Source organism: Oncorhynchus mykiss, chromosome 5 (assembly GCF_013265735.2).
Source record: "Oncorhynchus mykiss isolate Arlee chromosome 5, USDA_OmykA_1.1, whole genome shotgun sequence".
Classification (NCBI taxonomy): domain Eukaryota; kingdom Metazoa; phylum Chordata; class Actinopteri; order Salmoniformes; family Salmonidae; genus Oncorhynchus; species Oncorhynchus mykiss.
The window spans coordinates 54,295,951-54,319,802 of NC_048569.1; the positions used below are offsets into that span (position 1 = coordinate 54,295,951).

The 23,852-nt window shown below is 43.6% G+C and overlaps 2 protein-coding genes and 1 pseudogene across 5 annotated transcripts; all 3 read right to left on the reverse strand.

Moving 5' to 3' along the window:
* Positions 1-1,842: 1,842 nt before the first annotated feature.
* LOC110522871 lies at positions 1,843-5,107 on the reverse strand. Of its 3 annotated transcripts, XM_036977843.1 has the most exons (5): positions 4,889-5,107; positions 4,230-4,295; positions 3,897-4,008; positions 3,402-3,735; positions 1,843-3,185 (listed from the first exon to the last, which is right to left on the reverse strand). In XM_036977843.1, the coding sequence occupies exons 1-5, from the start codon at positions 4,904-4,906 to the stop codon at positions 2,837-2,839; spliced, it is 879 nt and encodes a 292-aa protein (XP_036833738.1). In that variant the 5' UTR covers positions 4,907-5,107; the 3' UTR covers positions 1,843-2,836. The 3 variants fall into 3 exon arrangements, with proteins under 3 accessions (XP_036833738.1, XP_036833740.1, XP_021456999.2); XM_036977845.1 differs by lacking the exon at positions 4,889-5,107 and having other exon boundaries at positions 4,230-4,820; XM_021601324.2 differs by lacking the exon at positions 4,889-5,107 and having other exon boundaries at positions 3,402-4,008; positions 4,230-4,821.
* A 922-nt stretch (positions 5,108-6,029) lies between these two features.
* LOC110522971 lies at positions 6,030-9,882 on the reverse strand (annotated as a pseudogene).
* Positions 9,883-14,637: 4,755 nt separating this feature from the next.
* On the reverse strand, positions 14,638-23,519 carry LOC110524047 (galectin-3-binding protein B). Of its 2 annotated transcripts, none has more exons than XM_021603345.2 (6): positions 23,232-23,519; positions 18,391-18,481; positions 17,995-18,186; positions 17,235-17,366; positions 16,333-16,606; positions 14,638-16,203 (listed from the first exon to the last, which is right to left on the reverse strand). In XM_021603345.2, the coding sequence occupies exons 2-6, from the start codon at positions 18,449-18,451 to the stop codon at positions 15,108-15,110; spliced, it is 1,755 nt and encodes a 584-aa protein (XP_021459020.2). In that variant the 5' UTR covers positions 18,452-18,481; positions 23,232-23,519; the 3' UTR covers positions 14,638-15,107. The 2 variants fall into 2 exon arrangements, with proteins under 2 accessions (XP_021459020.2, XP_021459021.2); XM_021603346.2 differs by lacking the exon at positions 23,232-23,519 and adding an exon at positions 20,956-20,996.
* Between the last annotated feature and the right edge of the window lie 333 nt (positions 23,520-23,852).

A 23,852-nucleotide genomic window follows, 5' to 3' on the forward strand; every position in this document is an offset into this window, starting at 1 on the left:
AGACCAGAGAGCTGTGTAAGGACATCAGGGATAGAATTGTAGACATGCACAAGGCTGGGATGGGCTACAGGACAATAGGCAAGCAGCTTGGTGAGAAGGCAACAACTGTTGGCGCAATTAGAAAATTGATGAAGTGCAAGATGACGGTAAATCACCCTCGGTCTGGGGCTCCATGCAAGATCTCACCTCGTGGGGCATCAATGATTATGAGGAAGGTGAGGTATCAGCCCAGAACTACACGGCAGGACCTGGTCAATGACCTGAAGAAAGCTAGGACCACAGTCTCAAAGAAAACCATTAGTAACACACTACACCGTCATGGATTACAATTCTGCAGCGCACGCAAGGTCCCCCTGCTCAAGCCAGCGCATGTCCAGGCCCTTTCTGAAGTTTGCCAATGACCGTCTGGATGATCCAGAGGAGGAATGGGAGAAGGTCATGTGGTCTGATGAGACAAAAATAGCTTTTTGGTCTAAACTCCACTCGCCGTGTTTGGAGGAAGAAGAAGGATGAGTACAACCCCAAGAACACCATCCCAACCGTGAAGCATGGAGGTGGAAACATAATTATTTGGGGATGCTTTTCTGCAAAGTGGACAGGACGACTGCACCATATTGAGGGGAGGATGGATGGGGCCATGTATCGCGAGATCTTGGCCAACAACCTCCTTCCCTCAGTAAGAGCATTGAAGATGGGTCGTGGCTGGGTCTTCCAGCATGACAACGACCCGAAACACACAGCCAGGGCAACTAAGGAGTGGCTCCATATGAAGCGTCTCAAGTTCCTGGAGTGGCCTAGCCAGCCTCCAGACCTGAACCCAACAGAAAATCTTTGGAGGGAGCTGAAAGTCCATATTGCCCAGCGACAGCCCCGAAACCTGAAGGATCTGGAGAAGGTTTGTATGGAGAAGTGGGCCAAAATCCCTGCTGCAGTGTGTGCAAATCTGGTCAAGAACTACAGGAAACGTATGATCTCTGTAATTGCAAACAAAGGTTTCTGTACCAAATATTAAGTTATGCTTTTCTGATGTATCAAATACTTATGTCATGCAATAAAATGCCAATGAATTACTTAAAAATCATAAAATGCGATTTTCTGGATTTTTGTTTTAGATTCAGTCTCTCACAGTTGAAGTGTACCTATGATAAAAAAAATTACAGACCTCTACATGCTTTGTAAGTATCAAATACTTGTTCTCCCCACTGTATAGAGAAGGTAATCAGGGAAGTGATGGAGTACAGGTGAGTCTGATGACCTGCAGGTGCGCGTAACAATGGTGACAGGTGTGCACCATAACGAGCAGCCTGGTGACCTAGAGGCCGAAGAGGGAGCACAAGTGACAGCTGTGCAGCCAAACTAATTTGCCATTCCTTATGCCTGGTCCCTCAACCATACACGTTTTTAACACCATTTTTTAATTCCTTATCAATCCATGGGGATTTAACAGTTTTTAAAGTACTTTTCTTAAGGAGTGCATGTTTATTAGTAACTGGAATAAGCAATTTTATAAATGCGGAGAGGAAGACTTTAGTGCCTTTTGCAAACAGGATGCATGTTTTGGTAAATTTTTATTCTGTACAGGCTTCCTTCTTTTCAATCTGTCATTAATATTAGTGTTGTGGATTAACTACAATGTTGATCCATCCTCAGTTTTCTCCTATCACGGCCATTAAACTCTGTAACTGTTTTAAAGTCACCATTGGCCTCATGGTGAAATCCTTGAGCGGTTTCCTTCCTCTCCGGCAACTGAGTTAGGAAGGATGCCTGTATCTTTGTAGTGACTGGGTGTATTGATACACCATCCAAAGTGTAGTTAATAACTTCACCATGCTCAAAGGGATATTCAGTGTCAGCTTTTTAATTTTTTTAAAAATCTCAATTGAATCCATTTTAAATTCAGGTTGTAACACAACAAAATGTGGAAAAAGTCAAGGGGTGTGAACACTTTCTGAAAGCCCTGTAAATACCATCTGAATTAATCAAAACCCCAACGTAAATCAGTCACTTAAATAACACACTCGAGATGAATGAGTAAAAAAAGCGCCAATTGACACTGAAACAAACTCTTTTTCACAAGCTCAAAGATAACCATGCGCTGTATAAAAGCGAATAAAATATAGAATCATTAACGGAAATCCATTTATTTCAGCAATCAAGTGCATTCTGGAAGCTAATTTATTTCATGCGTCTGGATGCTTGGGTGGACATATCATCCTCATATATCCCATCCTGGGGATCAACACATCTATATTCCTTTCGGGGAAGTAATAGTAATAGTAATAATCAGTTATTAAATATGTTGTCCTACTATACCTGGTAGAGATTAATTCCTATAAGTGGCCCTTATGCCAGTGTAATGGAGAAATTATCTATTGGCCTGATTGTTAAGATGGTGGTTTCTCACGCAGTAGACCAGTGTTCAGATCCCACCTGTGACACCATCAGTTCATGACGTTTTAGACTAGTCAAATGCACAGACACAGCAACCCTACAATGCTACACTTCTCTGGTTGTCATGGCGGGATTTTAAAGGTGAATAAAAACACAAGAATGACTGTATTTATGCTAATGAAAATATTAATTGTATATAAAAATGATAAGATACTGCAATCCTCAAGAGTCATCCTTTTTTTGTGTGTGCCTGTGAGGACACACATTTGTTCCGGGGTTGATGTCAATTCCTTTAAAATTCAGAAAGTAAACTGAACTTCCAATTGCAATTTCTATTTTCCTCAAAGCCTTTACTGATGTGTGCATATGAATGAGTGAATATCAGCAGATAAGCTCCCTCGTCTTTCCTACTGAGGAAGCGTTTGGGCGAGCTGAGGTCTCCAAATTACCAGTTGTCGTCTTTCTGGAGCCAGACTCCCTCCATCAGCACATTGCCGTGCTCCTCGGAGAATTGCCAGTTGGCTTTGTAGCGCTGGTCCCCTGTGCCCTCCGCGAGGTCCCAAAGCTCTATAGACAGTCTCTCCTCAGGCATGTCCAAGAAGTCCATTAGGTCAGAGGTCATGCCCATTATCTGGAGGTCAAAGGTCCTCGGTGTGACAGTGGAGGCTAAGTACTGGGTCAGGGAGGGGCTGAGACGGTTGGCTGGTGGAGTCGGCTGAGGCTGGCCTTGCCCAGTGCTGTCCCACAGACCTGTCAGGTTCTTCATAACCTCCAGACGACAAGGTTCTTCAGCTCTATAGGATACAAACACAGCCTCACAACACCTTGTTCCTGGCCTGGTTCCATACTGTACTGGCATGTGTTGTCGCCAACTCTTCCATCATTGTACAGTATGGAACCTACCTCGTTTGTAGTCTTCAAGGGAAATCAGAGTTATTGAATTCTATTGGGTCATTAAATTAAAAATCATACAAATTCCATAATACAGTATTAGCTGTAATGATATTTACCCAGTGTCTGTATTGTTCCAGGCGTCTCCTGTGGACTGACCAGGCTTGAGCTGGGCCAGATCTCCAGAGATGTCCTTCTTGGCTGCTCTCGGGCACCCGCTGCTGCCATACACCTTATCGGCTGACCTCTTCCTCTGTCGCTGCTGCTTCTGTCGTAGTGGGCTGGGGTCCTTGGGGGCCCTGATGCTGGGGACCAGTTTAGGCCTCTTGGGCTGGCTCACCTTCTGTTTCGCAATAAAATCCTTCAGCCTCTTCCAAGAAAGGTACGAGGATACCTGACTGGCTTTGGCACCGGCCTCCACATGCTGCACAGCACCCTGGGACAGCTGGGTCAACTTAGGTCTCTTGAGCTGGCTCACTTCCTGATTGACAGTAGGACTATCCTTCAACCATGGAATGTAAAGATTTCTTGCCTTCAACAGCTCCACTGTCAGGGGGCAGGGAAGGTCATGACTGGCATTGGCCTCCACATGGTGTACAGCACTCTGGGACAGAGCACAGGACTCCACACAGCCTTCTGAGATGAGCCTGGAAAACCAACCCTTCTCAGGATCATCCTGATTGCTGAGGGATTTGTGGGGTGGACACACAGGTTGGACTCCCAAACCTGAAAAGTGTGTTATGAGTTAACAATTGGAATTTCTAAATACATGGACATCATGATTTGAAAGGCTCTGGGAATCTTTTCTACACTAGTAAGGATGGCTTTTTTTAAGCCTACAGGCCAAACCTGTCGAATTGTTTATAAAAAAATGTATTATTAGGGTTACCTCAAAACAGTAAACCTGTCAACAACTGAAAAACGAGCAAGTATATTTGCCTACTCACGTTGCCCATTTTTGAATTCCTTTGTTGAGAAGTTTGGATAAATCTTAGTTTGCGCTGAATGGAAGTCTGCGATGAAAGATCTTGTTTGAAATGTCATCCAAGTAATAGCCTTTCGAATTTATTTGTTGGAGTTTATCTACCTACAGATTCTGGAATGAAACGTCATAAAAGAGCGCACGGAATAGTGGCGTTGCCTCCATTTCAATGCGCAACCTTATAAACGTTATCGGTCTCAGCTTTTGCACTGAGTTTTCTAATATGACCAGCTATGCAGTTATTCCTGTGTGATATCATTAAAATCTTCCCTAAGTAAATCATTAAAATCTTCCCCAAATATATATACATATTTTAAATATCGGTAATTCTCATTCAAAGAAACGTGCATACTTCACCAGCCAACCCCTTTTACGTGACATTTGCATACAAATTCCTGCCCAAATGAGCTCAATAGCATCATTGACATGCAATTAGAAATATTATGAGAAATCTAATGCTGTTCCAGTGGCCAGTCGTAAACAAAAAAATAACATGGTCTAATTAACATATTAATGAACTAATTTGTAATTTCACTGGAATGGCAGGCAAGGCCAACATGTCATGATCTTATAGCTTTACATCCCATTTATTTTCAACATTAATTGTTTCGGAATAAATCTTACATCACTGCTGCAGAGCATGATTTACATTTAGACCGATTAGTACTTTGGTATGCTCCCTGGTAAAGCGACGGGTCTATGAGCACAACACGTTGAAAATACGTATTTTTTGTTGTTGTTGCTGGAAAGACATTTAAAAGCAGCTTTTCAACTCCTCTCCGTCACACTCTGTTCTGCGCTGTCTTCTCAATCTCGTTCCACCCCATGCCGGATCTTCTGGTGTTAGCTTCAAGCTCGTGCCTTTAGAGGTTGTATGTGCTGATTACAGACCGATTATACCACACCGATTCTAGCATGACTTCAATACGGGAACTATGCTACAAATGAGATATCAGAACACAAGACCATTTGAAAAAAAAAAAAAAAGGTTTATTGATTTGGTCAATCTTGTAGGTTGCTTTCAACTCTTTTCTGATTCAGCGAGGACAGCAGCCCATTTTAGCTTGATCAAAAACTCTCCCACAAGCCAAGATAAGCAAAAACCTTTTGACTTATCTGAAATGGCACTTTCCATGGCTGTTGCTTTTAATGCAATGACAGGGGGTGCCTCCACTAAGAGGGAACACAAAACGACATAAGCAAGGTAACAAAACAGCATGATGAAACAACTGTGGTCAGAGATTGCCCTTATTTATGGGCCTGGGCCCGGTTTCCCAAAAGCATATTAAGGCTAAATTGTTAGAATTTAGCCTTAAGATGCTTTTGGGAAACCAGGCCCAATCTCAAACAGACAGTAGGCTCATCTCTCCGCCATGGCTCTATTAGCTCGGTCTGGCTATTTACAGTTTATCTGGCCTCATCTCAGCCTTCACAAAGGAGGGAGAGGAGGAGTAATGAAAAGGAATGTCAGTCGTTGTATTTGTCATGGTATTGCTGTAAAGGGGAGAGTAGATGTTGGGCCTGGGGTGGGGGGGTGGGGGGGGGGGATGGGGTTATTGTACAGGAGCATCAGTCACATTTGGGGGGGGGGGGGGGGTCTTGGTTGTTTGTTATTGGGGGGGGGGAGTGATGGATGACAAACCCTCTCCCCCTTTCTCCAGCCCTCCGCTCTACAGGCCAGTCCACTGAGGCCAGGGTGGGATGTGACCTCATCCTCTCTCCTCTCCTCCTCAGTCACATAAAACCCCAGGGCTCATTTTCCACGTCAAAGCCTCTTCACCTACTTGATGGACGAGGATCTGGAGGCGGACTCTCTGCGTTTATGCTGGAATGACAAAGAATGCACCAAACGCTGTCAGCCATTGGTCCAGAACATATCTGCATAATTTCACATGCAACTATGACAGTGCCCATTGGAACACTGCCGAAATGTATTCTCTTTGACAAGTTCTATTCAGCCAACTCCTGTTAGACAGCCGGGCTGTATTCATTAGGGTACACTATATCAAAACATATAGCGACGGACAACGAAAACAAGCATTCCTCATAGGACAAGCTCCGGTCGTCCCTCGTTTATATCAGTTTTATTCCATATGGTGCCTAATGAAAACAACCAAGGTTTGTGTGCGTGGGGTGGGTTAAAATACTTGAGTTGGGGGTGAGTGGGGCTCCCACCACATCAATGATCTGCTCCTTGGCCTCCCCATTGATGTCATCGAGGCCGGGCACCTACAGACCACCCAGTCCTCCTCCCCCTGGGGGCCTGACAGGGCCCACCCCTCCTCCAGCCTTCAGCAGCAGGGCCTTGAAGAAGTGGCGGAGCATCTGTTGTTCGTACTCAGATACCATGAGCCTGCTTCAGCTCCTTGACCAGCACCATGCCAATGAGTAGCTCGTTGAACATCTGGACTATGTCCTCTGTGGGCATGGGGTTCAGGTCTACACAGAGAGAACAGAGTAGGGAAAGATGGAGTTAGAAACACGCAGGACGTACCACTTTGAGGCCCTGATTTGGGTTGTGTGAAACCGCAATCCATTGTCAGTAACCAAATTGTTTGCCTGGTTTTACTATTCCTACATGGATATGCAAACTCAATAAAGGCGTAGTCACTCCACTACCTGGTAAGAGTGCGTTGGTATTTTTGGGATGGTCTCTCTTACAGGTTGAGCCATTTTTTTTGTCAATACTTTCTGAGGTCTGTTTTCTCTATTCAGGTTGGTGTGGTAGATGTGATTTCTATCGCTTGTGTGAGATAGTGCCTTGGTTTGCTTTCCGTATCATTTAGTCCTAGGATACGGTGGTGGTAGGTGGTATGGCTAGCTGCACACTCACCCACTTCCCGCTCCGTCACAAACTCCTCAATGGCCTTGATCTTCTTCTGGCCTACCGAGCTCGGCAGTTTCATCTGTAACACGCACACACACACAATAAGTCGGGGATGTCAGGAATATGGGGATAAACTGACAGATTATCCGAGGAGAACTCCACTCCTTTAGCCCTAATGCATTTTGCATAGAGAGTAACGGCTCCCCATCAGTCTTTCAGACGAATAAGCTCCCTCTGCTGCTACGTCTTACAGATATTAGTGCGCCACTAGCGGCATAAATCATGGTTTTTGCTAATGAGAGCTAGGACTGTGTCCCGCCTCCCAAATGGCACCCTGTTCCCTATAAAGTGCACCGCTTTTGACCAGAATCCTATGGGCCCTGGTCAAAAGTAGTGCACTACCTAGGAAATTAGGGTACTATTTGGGACTTAGAGCCAGGCCTAACATGCTCCAGCCACTCTCAGCATACATCACAAGCTATGAGACCACGCATGCTAGACCGGTGAAATAAAGTAAAATAAATTGATCTTTTGGACCCTTGTAAAAATGGAACGTTGGTGGAGAGTTTTCCAAAACCATCTCAAATTGATTGTTTGAGACGAGTGCTTTATATTGGCCTTTTGTAAAGTTGAGGTCCTAGGATGATATTTTTGGAGGGGAACAATCTAAGCAAAACCCATATGCTGTTCCTATATACAAATCATATGCAACTGATCGTTTTAGTGAATGGCCATGCTTACCCTCTGACTGCGCAGTGAGACTCCAGCTGATTTGAAGTCGGGGAATATGATGCCTGCTATCTCAGGAACAGCTTGTTGTGGACAGACGGAGACAGTAGAGAGGTGAGTAAGACAGACTTAGTCACTTTTTTTAAAGCAGGGTGGCATCAGGGTCCTTTTAAATGCAAAACACACTTGAAATCGTAACCACAAAAAAAATATTGATAGGAGTTGAGAATTGCACGGGGCCTATATTGGAGGGAAAGGTGGAGCCCTTCACCATATTTCTCACAACTATCAAGATATTCTCAGATCTCTACAAAAGCATGGGGTGGGGGTGATGGTTGATTTACCAGTTTCTCTGTCTCTCGTTTCAGTGGGAGCTTCTTCTTGCTGGCCTTGCGCTATGCACGTCTCATCTGTGTTGGTGTCGGCGGCAGTGATGAGCTCCTGCAGGACCTGGGCTTTCTTCTCATGCTCCTTTTTCCTGCTCTCAATCATCCGCAGCTCCTGCATCAGATACTCCTCTTCTTCCACCTGCAGGGCAAAACGAGGAAGTGCAACGTGAGTGCTGGGTCATGTTCATCAGGACAAAAATGAACTGAAACAGGGAGGTCCTGTCTGAACTTGTCCACTCAGAAAGCTTATTTGAGTTTTCCGTTGCAAAACGTTTTGCCCTAATGAATACGACCCTGGACTATAACACAGCATGAAATGTTGGAACCAAACTGGGGAATAAGCTGCACCTTCAAAACACTAACAGTGGAATTGTCTTAATAATAATAGATTTATTTTGAATAGCGCTTTTCATACAGAACCTCACAAAAATATATAATTAAAAACAAAATCTGCCAGCCAGATGGCAGTTCATGGGATATGGACCTCCACAGCTGGATGATGATGCAGTTCATTAAAGGAGTAGGTTAAGTGGAGGTGGTGTCGAGGGTCCAGCCAGGGAGGGAAAACATGTCAGACTTGAGCATATCCTTAGGCACCCCTGTCTCTAAAGTTGTATCAATCCCATTGATTTATAAAGCCCTTTTTTACTTCAGCCGATGTCACAAAGTGCTGGACAGAAACCCAGCCTAAAACCCCAAACAGCAAGCAATGCAGATGTAGAAGCACGGTCGCTAGGAAAAACTCCCTAGAAAGGCCCGAACCTAGGAAGAAACCTAGAGAGGAACCAGGCTCTGAGGCGTGGCCAGTCCTCTTCTGGCTGTGCCGGGTGGAGATTACAACAGAACATGGCCAAGATGTTCAAACGTTCATAGATGACCTGCAGGGTCAGATAATAATAGTCAACGGTTGTAGAGGGTGCTGTTGGTCAGCACCTCAGGAGTAAATGTCAGTTGGCTTTTCATAGACGATCATTCAGATTTAGAGACAGCAGGTGCGGTAGAGAGAGAGTCCAAAACAGAAGGTCCGGGACAAGGTAGCGCATCCAGTTCACAGCTACTCCTACTGCGGTTGCCTGCGAATCTCGTGACGCGCAACAAATATGTAGATCTTGGGCTCTGTCCATGTTGCAGCCCGGACCTTGCTCAGCGTGCACAAATGTAGTAGTAACGCTCCTTCAGGTAATCCGTTGAACGTTTCTGAAAGCACAAAATCCTGGAATGTTTACGGGATGTCTATTATAATGGAAAGACATTGTATTTCATGAAGTATCACTTGCTTTTAAAAATGCCAATATTCAAATTGAAATGACTCCTGACTGCAATGTGATTTGTGGATTCAAATGAAGTATTTAAAGTGTGTGTGTAGGAGCAGTTGTGGACGACGATGAAACGCAGGTCAAACAGTTGGTCTGTCTCTGCTTTGGTACAGCCGTCGTCATGGAAATACATCTGATACTCCTGCTCCGGGTACACTGGCACCTGCACTGCCTAGAGATGGGGAGGGGGGGGGGGGAGAAACAGGGGGAAAGCGGGAGAGAGACAGACACAGGGGGAGAAGAAAAGAGCGAGACGGGGGAGACAGGTGTGTGCCTTTCCAAATCATGTCCAATCAATTGAATTTCAAGGATGATCAATGGAAACAGAATGCACCTGACCTTAATTTTGAGCCTCATAATAAAGGGTGTTTTTTGCAAATATTTTAAAAAAGAAACCTGTTTTAGCTTTGTCATAATGTGGTACTGTGTGTAGATTGATGAGGAAAATGTTTTATTGAATACATTTTAGAATAAGGCTATACTGTAACAAAATGGGGAAAATGTCAAGGGGTCTGGATACTTTCCGGATATACTGTGTGTTACATTTCATATGGTATGTATTAATTTGTGAATGTCCATCATCCATTTTGTATGATATGATATGTTCTGTAGAGCTACAGTGCTTTCTCCTTTTGTTCTTTTGACACACATCCCACTGGGCACACACTGGTTGAAACAACATTGATTCCACGTCACTTCATTGAAATTACGTTAAATCAACGTGGAATAGATGTTGAATTGACATCTGTGCCCAGTGGGATGAAATCAAAATCATACTACTCCTGGTCACTCTGACTCCACTTCTCCCAATGGGTCCTTCACCATCTTTGTGACCGCAAAAACAAGTTTCCCCAAAAAACATTATTGCTCATGAATCACACTCCAACAGGGAATGAGGCATTATCACACTGAGGATTATGTTGATTTACAACTTTAGCCCTTTTAGCTCCATTATTAGGTGTTACAGTATTACACACATTTTCTCCAGCCGCACTCGCGCCGACAGAATCAAACAGTCCTTCTGCCATTGCTCCGACCTAATTAGCGTTGTCAGGGCAGAGGTAGGACCATCTCATCCTTGTATACAGTATCTGTGAACAAGCTTCCATTCAGTATTATTCTTTGCCATATAACACATTAGATCTGGTAAAAGATAATACAAACAAAAACATGCTTTTTTCCCCCATCATCTTTGAAATACAAGAGAAAGGCCAGACTTTCATGTAGGAGTCTAGGTGTCACTTAGATTTTGGCCACTAGATGGCAGCACTGTGTGTAAAGTTTCAGACTGATCCAGGGAAGAATTACATTACTGCCCAAATTGTTGTTTACACACTCCCAGGAATGTCATACATGATGGATCATTAGCTTATACACTAACTTTCACACAGCTAGATGGCCGGGCAGGGTGGGTGTGGAGCCAGAGTCAGCAGTGGGGTCAAACTATAGACCCCAGTTCCTACATTTGAACATTAAAATGGATTATATCAAACTAAACTATGCTACATTGTATCTCTGGGACCTGCAGGATGACAAATCAGAGCAAGATTAAAGTATATTATTTACCTTCAGAGGTGAATGTATCAAACCAGTTACCATGATAAAAGTTTTTTGTTGTTGTGCACTCTCCTCAAACAATAGCATGTTTTTTTCTCACTGTAATAGCTACTGTTAATTGGATACTGCAGTTAGATTAACACGTATTTAAGCTTTCTGCCAATATAAGACATCTCTATGTCCCAGAAAGTTGGCTGTTGTAAACAACGTCATTCTAGTCATATTAGTGTATGTTAGCAACAACCATTTCAGTTTAGGGACACCCATGCCGTAGAGGATAATGCACCGCCCCATGCAGGAAGGATCTGTACACAATTCCTGGAAGCTTGGGCAAGTTGCTGCGGGGGGGGGGTGCAGAGCTGTTGGCCGGGGCAGGGGTAGCCAGGTGGAAAGCATGGCCAGCCGTAGAAAAATGCTTATTGAAATTCTCGACTATCGTAGATTTATCGATGGTGACCGTGTTTCTTATCCTCAGCGCAGTGGGCAGCTGGGAGGAGGTGCTCTTATTCTTCGGAATTTGTGCTACAGGATGCAAATTTCTGTTTGAAAAAAAATAGCATTTGCTTTCCTAACTGACTGTATATATTGTTTCCTAACTTCCCTGAAAAGTTGCATATCGTGGGGGCTATTCGATGCTAATGCAGTACGTCACAGGATGTTTTTGTGCTGGACAAGGCAGTCAAGTCTGGAGTGAACCAAGGGCAATATCTGTTCTTAGTTCTACATGCTTATTTAAGATGGTGAGGAATGAGCAAGTTTAAGAATAACCAGGCATCCTCTACTGACGGGATGAGGTCAATATCCTTCCAGGATACCCGGGCCAGGTCGATTAGAAAGGCCTGCTCGCTGAAGTGTTTTAGGGAGTGTTTGACAGTGATGAGGGGTGGTTGTTTGACGCATTACAGAAGCAGGCAATGAGGCAGTGATTGCTGAGATCCTGGTTGAAGACATCAGAGGTGTATTTAGAGGGCAGGTTGGTCAGGATGATATCTATGATGGTGCCCGTGTATACGGATATAAGGTTGTATCTGGTAGGTTCCTTGATAATTTGTGTGAGATTGAGGCCATCTAGCTTAGATTGTAGGACGGCCGGGATGTTAAGCGTATCCCAGTTCAGGTCACCTAACAGTGCAAACTCTGAAGACAAATGGGGGGCAATCAATTCACATATGGTGTCCAGGGCACGGTTGAGGGCTGAGGGGGGTCTATAACAAGCGGCAACAGTGAAATACTTATTTCTGGAAAGGTGGATTTTTAAAAGTAGAAGCTCGAACTGTTTGGGCACAGACCTGGATTGCATTACAGAACTCTGCAGACTATGTATGCAGTAGATTGCAACTCTGCCCCTTTGGCAGTTCTATCTTGGTGGAAAATGTTGTAGTTGGGGATGGAAATTTCAGAATTTTTGGTGGCCTTCCTAAGCCAGGATTCAGACACGGCTAGGATGTCAGGGTTGGCGGAGTGTGCTAAAGCAGTGTATAAAACAAACTTAGGGAGGAGGCTTCTGATATTAACATGCATGAAACCAAGGCTTTTATGGTTACAGAAGTCAACAAATGAGAGCACCTGAGGAATAGGTGTGGTACTTGGGGCTACAGGGCCTGGGTTAACCTCTACATCACCAGAGGAAGAGAGGAGGAGTAGGATAAGGGTACAGCTAAAGGCTACAGTGCCTTGCGAAAGTATTCGGCCCCCTTGAACTTTGCGAACTTTTGCCACATTTCAGGCTTCAAACATAAAGATATAAAACTGTATTTTTTTGTGAAGAATCAACAACAAGTGGGACACAATCATGAAGTGGAACGACATTTATTGGATATTTCAAACTTTTTTAACAAATCAAAAACTGAAAAATTGGGCTTATTAGACGTATTAACTTCACTAAAACTTTTATTAAAAACAACCATAATAGAAAGTTATTTGTCGTGAACATATGATCATGACCCCCATTTTTCAAAGTAACATTAAACAGACATTAGAACGATCAGACCCTGTTTTAAGCCCCGCATTTGTTTTTTTGGGGGGGGTCTTGCCTGTTTTGCATGTTATTTTGGCATTAATACACGTCACATATCAGTTTGCAAACAATTTAAAAAATATATATATAAATATAATTGAGTTAATAAAGCTGCATACAAACATGGTTTCTTTTTTGTTTTCTTGAGTAAGGCAGCTCCAAAAAGCAGGTGTTTCAGCCTAGCTCAGTGCTTTCTGTGGTGGTGGGGCAAGACAGCAGAAAATACGGAGCGTTGCACCATGATTGGCTCAGTGTTCTGTCACTCATGGGGACACTATGTTACATTAGAAGTGCCCATACAAGAAGGATCAATGTCATTGGCCACCCATAAAATTACATCAATTCACAGTATATGTACAGTAGCTTTGATTGGACTGCTTTCAAAATCTTAGCTATAGCAGTCATCACCATGAATCAAGTCGACAATCTACTGTCAACTCTTTTTAATCCTTGTCATATGAAGAGAAATAATGAAGAGAAATTATAGATAAAATGTATCAGTGCTCATCGGCCATTGGATATAAACATTACACAACTAGTTTGAATCAGTGACAGTGGCTGTGTGGTCCCAAATCTGGGATAAAGGGGCTCTTTTCCACGTTTAAAATGAAAACATTCAACATTGGCCATGCTGTCAATGAAGCATGATTTATGCTGCGCTCAAAACAACCGTTAACTTGGAACTGCGAAAACATGACTTTTTTGAGTTCAAGACAACTGGGAAATACGGAAAAAAACGAGCTCCGACTGGGAAATACGTTTTGAACGGACTCTGGCCTCTTTCTAGAGCTACGACCTGAAGATCACCGAAGTCATCATGATTCAACCAGTTCCCAGTTGTCTTGAAAGCACCATAAAGAGACTTTGATCACAAAAGTCCACAAAGGACCACCGTGCCACCTTCCTGATCAAGTGAGCACAGCACAACAAGGTGAGTCCAAAAATGTATTGTATGCTGCTGCATAAATGATGTAATATGCCAGGGAGATATGTATACTGTATCTAAGAAAGTAATACTAAGTGTATGTTGTGTAGTAAGCTGTTAGTAGCCCATGTGCCTCACCCGTGCTGCTACATTGCTTGCAGTTTGGGGTTTTAGGCTGGGTTTCTGTATAGCACTTTGTGACATCAGCTGATGTAAAAAGGGCTTTTTAATACATTTGATTGATTGATCATTTGGTCTATTTACCCCTCTTAATTTCGCCTACTGTTCTGACTTGGTGATGCACATGTAGCCTATAACCTGTTTTAGAGAAATGTAATCATCAAATTTTGGAAGAGCTTTCATTGTCTGCTTAAATGCCCCCTTTTTTTTATCCTACGCTTGACTTGGTGTACAGGGAGAACACTGTAAAAACGGCCCATGTTCTGAATTCTGTCGCTGTACATCTCAAAAGTGCTAAACAAATAGTTATGACTATATCCGTCCTAGCTCGCTCATTAACGTCTTAATCGAAATTATGGATTGCCTCTTATCCTCCCCTTATTCCATAGTTTGTACATCTCAATTGTCAGTAGAAACTACATTTGTTTAAGCAAGTCAGCCATTTCAGCTGTTTTTTTTAAAGGCAGTAAATGAGGCGGAATTAACTGTTTCGCTGCCAGACAAAGACGCTGATAGCCAGGTGTTGCAGTGGTAAGGTGTTGGGACTGCTGTTGGGAGTTGACCCTAAGTTGACCCTAACAGTTTGCGGGCACTGCTTGTCACCGTTATAGTGCAATTAATGTATTGTTTAGTGTTGTGGCTTTGCTGGCATGCATCCCATTTATTTGTTTTTTTGCCACACCAAGATTTACATGCTAAAATAGCCACTGAGAATGATAATGCAGTGTTGCCTGGAAGTGACATTCAGAAGATATTGGATGGGTTAAACAAAACACTTAGGATTACATACATTGACGTTGCTAAAATTGCTTTGTTAAACTTGGATAATTGAAAAAGAACTACTAACTACCAAGTGATCTTCGTTCACTTTATCTCCTCATATTCCTGTCCCTCTACTTCCTGCTAATTCTCCTTGATCTCAGTGGTGTACACAGGCTGAACCACCACACGGTAGGAGAACTGGTCTGAGTGGCACGGATAGGCCTGGCCCGCAGAGATGTTTGCTGGAATCTGGGCCTGATTTCCGCCATTGCCAATCGTGGATGCAAAATCCTGGACATGGAATACAAACTCCCCTTCACACATCAGGACAACCTTGTTGAGGTAGCGGATGCTGTCCTGATACTCTTGGGGCAACTCCCTGTTATTCTGGGCAGTTAGCGAGACCATCGGCAGCGACGGACAGCGGATGCCGCTGTTTGAGCATTCATGGTTGTGGATAAAGACCCTGGTGTTCCAGTTGAGCTTTTTGAACAGGGAAAAAAAGGCACTGTTGTGCACAGGGCTGTCAAAGTTGGCACTGAGGCTGTTGAGGTTCTGGCCTGAGTGGTAATAGTGTCCGACGTATCGGAACGTGTTGAGCTCCTTTGAGCTGAAAGTGAAGCTCCATGGCTTGCCAGTGTAGATCCTGGGTGTGTATTCCACCTTTTTAAGGAGGAGGCCCCCAGCTAGCGTCTGGAAGGGTAGTGCATTGAACTGAAAGCCCTGCAACATGCCGGCATTATAACGCTCTTGTTGGTCCATGTACAGTTCAGACTTGGCTTTGAGGTTGAACAAATCTTCAGCAGCGATCATGGGGAAACGGATGTGGTTCAAAATGGCGACCTGGTCTTCATGGGTGGACAAGTTACCCTGTTCCAACACCCAGTCCTCCAAACCCTTTAGGAGGAAGGCCTCATCTGGCACTACCACGTCTGAACGGGCTAGAAGGGCCTTTACTGTGCCCAGGGCAAGACCAGTCCAGGCTGGGGAACGGATCAGTGACTCACAGTTCCAGGCAAGGTAGCGCAGACATGTTTCCTGCAGAACTGTGTCGCCTGTGTGGACTGAGTACTCGTACAGAGAGGTCTGGGTCTGGAAGGAGGCATCATCGGGGAGCAGCCAGGTGAAAAGCCTCCCTGCCGCCTCCTGAAGCTGCTTCAGACCCCAGTCGGACGCCATCTTGTGGATGCACTGGGCAGAGGACATGGTCACGTTAATCTGCCGCGTGTACAGATACCTGAGGAAGATAAAAATATTACAAAAATACATGGATTCTCTGCCACGGCAAAGCTTTGCTTTGCAGAACAATATTGTTGATGTAACAGTAACTAGATTAAGGTTTGCTAGCAGGTTGTTGCCGCCTTACCTCAGGAAGTCGGTGACATGTGGCCGGCAGTTGAGGCTGACGTCTAGGTTGAGGTTACTGAGGTTCTCCTCTTGTGTGGTGTTTAAGATGGAGGCATTTGGGTCCAGAGTGACAATCAGCTTGTGAACACAGATAGTTTCCACAGCGCTGTTTGCAACCCGCACCATGATGTCAAAGTCACAGTCGCGTCCACTGTCAAACAGCGCCCCCATGTGGTTACTGAGGCCTGTGTTGTGGTCCAGAGTGTAGACGCGACTGCTATTCCGAGACGATTCTGATCAAACAGAACAAATATTGATTAAGCACATCATATGCTGAATAGCACAAACAGTTTATCAACAAAATATCAGAAATGTATCAAATATTTTCTTCAAATCCAACAGCCATTCATTGTAAACCTCTTTGAACATGTAACAGTTGTAACATCTCTATTAGTATCGCAAAGTGAGCCATGGGCCAATAACTTCTGCTACTGGATACTTCAATTCTGTCTTTGTGCCTTTCAATTACACTGTCTCTGTCTGGTTTCTAGGGCTTCGTGTATCAGTCGCTGTGGTCACTGTAGACCTGGGTTCAAATATTATTTAGGGTATTTCAATAACTTTCAAAGACAAGGAGCTGAATTTTGGAATGCATTTGGAAATACACTTGGAAAGTATTGGTATGAATTTGAAAATACTCATATACACTGACTCAAATACACCCATACATTTCATCAGTTTGGTATTTGAAATCATGTATTTGGAAATAAGTATTTGAAAATACCTTAAAAATAATAGGCTATTTATAGGAAACTATTTGAAAATACTTTCCAATACATACAATAGAAGTTGATTCCAGCCACATTACTTGAACATACTAAAATAAGGATTTAAATAACAAACAATCAAATACACATGTACCTCTTTCACAGACCACACCAGCATCCTCAGCATGTTGACAGTCAGTAACCCCCCAGCCTTTGAAGAGACAGTGGGACAAGTCTTTCTCTGTCCCCTCACAGTTTAGATCATCCATCCAGATAGGACCAGATCCTAAGGCCAGAATATAAACGTGTCACGGGTCATGCAAACAAACAGTGCAGACCTCCATTGTATGCTATACACTGAATGTACAAAACATTAGGAACACGTGCTCTTTCCATGACATAGACTGACCAGGTGAGTCCAGGTGAACGCTATGATCCCTTATTGATATCACTTCAATCAATGTAGATGTAGGGGAGAAGACAGGTTGAAGAAGGATTTTTAAGCCTTGAGACAATTAAGACATGGACTGTGTATGTGTGCCATTCAGAAGGTGAATGGGCAAGACAAAAATATGGTAGGGGTATGGTAGGTGCCTGGCACACCGGTTTGAGTGTGTCAAGAACTGCAACGCTGCTGGGTTTTTCAAGGTCAACAGTTCACGTGTGTATCAACAATGGTCCACCACTCAAAGGACATCCAGCCAACTTGACACAACTGCAGGAAGCATTGGAGTCAACATGGGCCAGCATCCCTGTGGAACGCTTTCGACACATTGTAGAGTCCATGCTCCGATGAATTGAGGCTGTTCTGAGGGCAAAAAGAGGTGCAACTCAGTATTAGGAAGGTGTTCAAATGTTTTGTACACTCAAGTGTATATGGTTCTGAATGGTGAGGTCATACAGATCTAACCTACCTTGTCCGTATATCCCACCCACCACAGCAGTGAGAGCACCAGGGTAGTTGAGATAGCGACACACCACCTGTGCCTCAGAAATGTCCCAGTTGTCGTCACACACGGTCCCCCACTGTCCATTATAGTAGATCTCCACACGGCCCTCCAGGGCCAGCTCACCCCCCACCAGCCTCATGTTCCCATTCTGGAACCCTGAATGGAAGCATTCGAATACAGTCAGTAAGTCAGTCAAATAGTCCCCCAAAAGCACTGATAAATCTGGACAGTGGAAAATCTCCATTGAAATAACTTTTCAGTCCAAGCCTAGGCTTAACCTGTCTCCGGGAAATGAATTGCACTTGGAAAACCAGTTTTAAGGGGTTCCAGCTGCAGAGGATGACCACTGCATGAACTCACCCACAGACAAGCTGACCATGAGCAGAAGGACACAGGAAATTAGGCAATACTCCCCTGACATGTTTCTAGCCAGGCTCCAGGTGATAAGTATCTGAAAAACATGGGTAACGAAGAATGTTGAGATATAAAAGTGATTAGAATACAGAATATAAAATACAATTGTATTGCCCATTAGTAAGACCAGAAATGTGTCTTTTGACTTTCCCTAAGCCCCCCCCCCCCCCCCCCCCCCTGAGATTCAGACGCACAAACTACGGATGTTAACGGTTAACCTAGCTGTCGAAAATACATCTGACCGGTCATGCTATCAATCTATGGGTTTATTTGCATAATTTAGTAGAATGACATTTGAGTGTGTATTTTCCTTAGTCGTCATGCATCTTATTTATCAAACGCGCAGAGCATACAGAGCCTAGTTTGAAGAGTAGAATATCCTATCACCTGCCAGAGAGAGTAGGTCCTCAATGGAGTGAAAGGTGCTTTTGTAAACCCAGTCGTTGCGCAATAAATAACAACTCTAAATACAATCCCGTGTTAAAAACTTTGACGGCCACGATTAAAATGAACTATTTTTATTTCTCAACCTCAACTCGTACTTAAAGCGCGCCTCCCATTTGCCATTCCAGTGCATAGGCTATAGTCAACCGTAGGCAGGCTATCAGCGCGTCACCCACCACTTGGCAATGTGAGCTGAGGCAGGAATTGTCTGAAAGCTTCACTTAAAATAATGAGGCATGTCTTACCTTGCTTTAAAGTAGCCTTGAGAAAATCCATCCATAGAAACGAGGCGGCAATTATTTTATAAAGACTTCCTGGTGCCATTAAACAGCATTTCTCTCCTGTTCTATTGGTTTTCATATCAACTTTCTTCATTGTTCAGAAGCCGAAGGGCACAATCCTAGTTATATTAGCAACCAATCCTAGTTGTTGTTATAGATTCCCCCTCTTTCTAAGTTTCTAACAGATTTTTCCATCTGTCACATATGGAACCGCTCGCATTAGGTGTGCTGTTTTGAACTGTGTTTCCCAGCGAATTCCATTTTTGCAAATGTTTGAAAATTCCTTTTTTATTAACTACTTCATTACAGGGGTTGCATGTTCAATAATAGGCTATAGCATTTTGACTGTAAGGCGATAGGCTTGCTATTGTTGCATGTTTCCATTAAGCTCTTAATGAAAAATGTCCGGTCCTTATATGCATTTATTAACTGGGTGCATCGAGCCTGAATGCCGATTGGCTGACAGCCGTGGTATATCAGACCATATACCATGGGTATGACAAAACATGTATTTTTACTGTTCTAATTACATTGGTAAACAGTTTATAATAGCAATAAGGCACCTCTGGGTTTTGTGATTTATGGCCAATATTCCACGGCTAAGGCCTGTGTCAGGGCACTCTGCGTTGTGTCGTGCGTAAGAACAGCCCTTAGCTGTAGTATATTGGCCATATACCACACCTCCTCAGGACTTATTTAAGTGATAATGCCTGAGAAGCCGGTGTTTGGAGGATATATTGGCACGGGTGTTGTTAGGCCCGAAACGAAGTCGAGGGCAGGCAAACCGTGCCAATATATCCTCCAAACACCGGCTTCGAGGGCATTATCACTTTTATACAACGGATTACCAACATATTCAAATAATGATTGACATATTTTAATTCAATGTTATTTTGATGAATTTATTCATACTATTTCATCCTTCCTCAAGATATAGTCCCAAAACAAATCGAGTGTTGCTACCCAAGCCAGCTGGTCGTTCTTTCTATTGGTTAGGTTGCCAGAGATGGGACCCAGTTGTTCAGTCTTTTTGTTCTGTATCTTTGGTCGTTTTATTCTGCATCTTTGGACGCGACCCAGTCATTTGTTCTAAATGTTCCGTTGCCATACTGGCTGGCAACGTTCTTATCCCTTGCTTGCTAGCTAGCCAACTACGGCTAACTTACAATCACGTCAAACAGTGCAGACCGAATAACAACAGTACCTGCATTTGTTTAAGCTGTTTTCTAGTGACATTTGGATACATCCATAACAATGGCCTAATGAGGCACGATTTCACCTGGCATAGAAAATGTGCTCTCTCGTTATGGACACTGTTGCTCAGAGGAGCTAGCTAACAACACAGCTAACAGAATAAACTGAAACTGCAAACTAGCTGCCCTTCATTCCTTTTACCATTTTTCAATGACATTTCTTTGTATATATTGATAAAAATGATGCCAGCTGATTCCTGATTTCGACTGTCTGAGAAACGCTGCCTGCCTCTCTCGTCTCGACTCCCGACCCCTACACGTTCATTACACTGGGCCAGCTGGAGATCGAATTTGAATATTGACACAATGTTGCATATGTCGGAGACAGACAGTTTATACAAATATTTATACAAGGTTTATACAAATCTCCACTGTTGAAAACTAAATGTTAGTCTAAAAGAAATGTGAGATCATGTATAGATGCTTTTTATAGTGGAGATCAAGTTTATAACTTCCCTGCCTAGGCTGATGAGACAGTGGATTGTGCAGTCAGATGGAACAGAGTAATAGGAATATTAACGTCATAGATTTACCCAGTGGTAACTTGTGGAATAGACATCAACAGCATCCTCCCAGACCCACTTCAATTCGCATTCCGCCCCAATAGATCCACAGATGATGCAATCTCAATCACACTCCACACTGCCTTTTGCCACCTGTACAAAAGGAACACCTATGTGGGAATGCTGTTCATTGACTACAGCTCAGCGTTCAACACCATAGTGCCCACAAAGCTCATCATTAAGCTAAGGACTCTGGGACTAAACACCTCCTTCTGCAACTGGATCCTGGACTTCCTGACGGGCCACTCCCAGCTGGTAAGAGTATGCAACAACACATCTGCCACGCTGATCCTTAACACTGGGGCCCCTCAGGGGTGTGTACTTAGTCCCCTCCTGTACTCCCTGTTCACCCACGACAGCGTGGCCAAACACGACTCCAACACCATCATTAAGTTTGCTGACGACACAACAGTGGTAGGCCTGATCATCAACAACGATGGGAAGGTCTATAGGGAGGTCAGAGAATTGGCAGTGCGGTGCCAGGACAACAACCTCTCCATCAACGTGAGCAAGACAAAGGAGCTGATCTTGGACTACAGGAAAAGACTGGCCGAACATGCCCCCATTAACATCGTCGGGGCTGTAGTGGAGCGGGTCAAGAGTTTTAAGTTTCTTGGTCTCCACATCACCAACAAACTATCATGATCCAAACATACCAAGACAGTCGTGATGAGGGCATGACAAAACCTTTTCCCCCCTCAGGAGAGGATTTGGCATGGGTCCCCAGATCCTCAAAAGGTTCTACAGCTGCACCATCCTGACCGGTTGCATCACCGCCTGGTATTTCAACTGCTCGGCATCTGACCGTAAGGCGCTACAAAGGGTAGTGCGTTCGGCCCAGTACATTGCTGGAGCCAAACTTCCTGCCATCCAGGGCCTATATAATAGCTGGTGTCAGAGGAAAGCCCATAAAATTGTTAGAGACTCCAGTCACCCACCGCACGGAAGCGGTACCAGAGTGCCAAAAGGCTCCTCAACAGCTTCTACCCTCAAGCCAGCTGAACAATTAATAAAATCACCACCGGACAATTTACATTGATCCCCCCCCCCCCCCCCCCCCCCCTCCTTTTGTACATTGCTGCTACTCCTTGTTTATTATCTATGCATAGTCACTTCACCCCTGCCTACATGTACAAATTACCTCAACTAACATGTACCCCGCACACTGACTCGGTGTACCCCTTGTATATAGCCTCGTTATTGTTATTCTTATTGTGTTACTTTTTATTATTATTTTTACTTTAGTCTATTTGGTAAATATTTTCTTAACTTTTGAACTGCACTGTTGGTTCAGGGCTTGTAAGTAAGCATTTCACGGTAAGGTCTACACTTGTATTCGGCGCCAGTGACAAATAAAGTTTGATTTGATTTGACTTTTGACCAATCAGCATTCGGGATTAGACCGCCCCGTTGTATAACGTTTAAACATTGTATCAGAGAGGAAGAGGCGAAGCAAGAGGTTTCGCTCTCGCCAAAATCTGTCCAGAACAAACCCAATGCGTTTCTATGTCTCCTGCCTTCCAGCGGTGGGACGACTACCATTGTTCGGGCAGAGAAATACGTATCTCGTCATTATATACAGATCTCTGATAGTATTTTCTGTTGGTAACATAATTTTACTGTTTGGGAAAAAAGTAACCATTTGTTAACCGGTAAATGTTTTATATTTGTTTTACCTTTATTTAACTAGGCAAGTCAAATTAGTAGTATGAATAAAATTATTATTTTCAATGACGGCCGAGGAACAGTGGGTTAACTGCCTGTTCAGGGGACAAACGAAAGTTTTTTACCTTGTCGATCTTGCAACCTTTTGGTTACTAGTCCAACGCTCTAACCACTAGGCTACCTGCCGCCCGTTAATGAGGGTCACTTAGTTGGCACCAAAATTGACCGAAATGTGCATTCCTAACACACACTAAAGGAACATATTGTGCAACATTTCCGAAAACATCCAGCAATCAAATAAATGACAGACTGAAATGCACACTTAAAAACATAATAAAGCCATTGCAGAGGTATACATTACTTCACATATAAAATCAGAACTACTACTACAATCTTAAAAAGACAGACAATTTACACTGTAGATTGTTACGATAGTTAACCACTGAGAGCATCCTATTGTCTTCATCATTGATTTTGCTTGATCACTTATTTTAATTGTTCCCTCCAGTATTATTAGCTTTTTGTATTTCAGTCACATTAAATCATTGTACATTCAAATGTTAAAAATAATAATACTTTACCAATTGCCTCGCAGTTAAGATTCTGGTACCTCTAAATAAATACCCCCGTTGGAGTTGATAATCACTTTTTCTACATAATCCCCTCCCTGCTCGAAACTCGAGGGCTGGCCAAATCCATGAGTTTCGTTTCTTCAGAATGCTCAAATGACATTGAATAGGATATGCATGCAATTGCTAGTCCTAGACTCCTACATGGGACGACGCAACGCATTCAATATGCAGCGTCCTATGTAGGTCAAGCTGGCTATGATTATGCCATGTGTTTCGCAAATGTGTTCATGACCAAGCACGCTGGATTCCCAAAATTGCATTGCCACGAACGCTGGGTTTTAAACGTGTTATTACATTGTTTTTACATATCCCGTACATTACTGTGTGGGAATGGGAAGACCCCCCATTCCGGATTAGCTAGCTAAACAGTTGAATCAAACAACTTGAAAAGCTGTGGGCACCTTATATCATCTAATTTACTCATGTTAGCTAGCTACATATCCACATCAGAACTCCTTTGCCCTTGCTGTTCGACGGTGTGGAAAGCTGTAATAATGTCCACAAGCAAGGAACAAAACAGCTATCAGTAAAGTGATGAGTTTTCTTAAGAGTGGGATCATGGCAACAAGC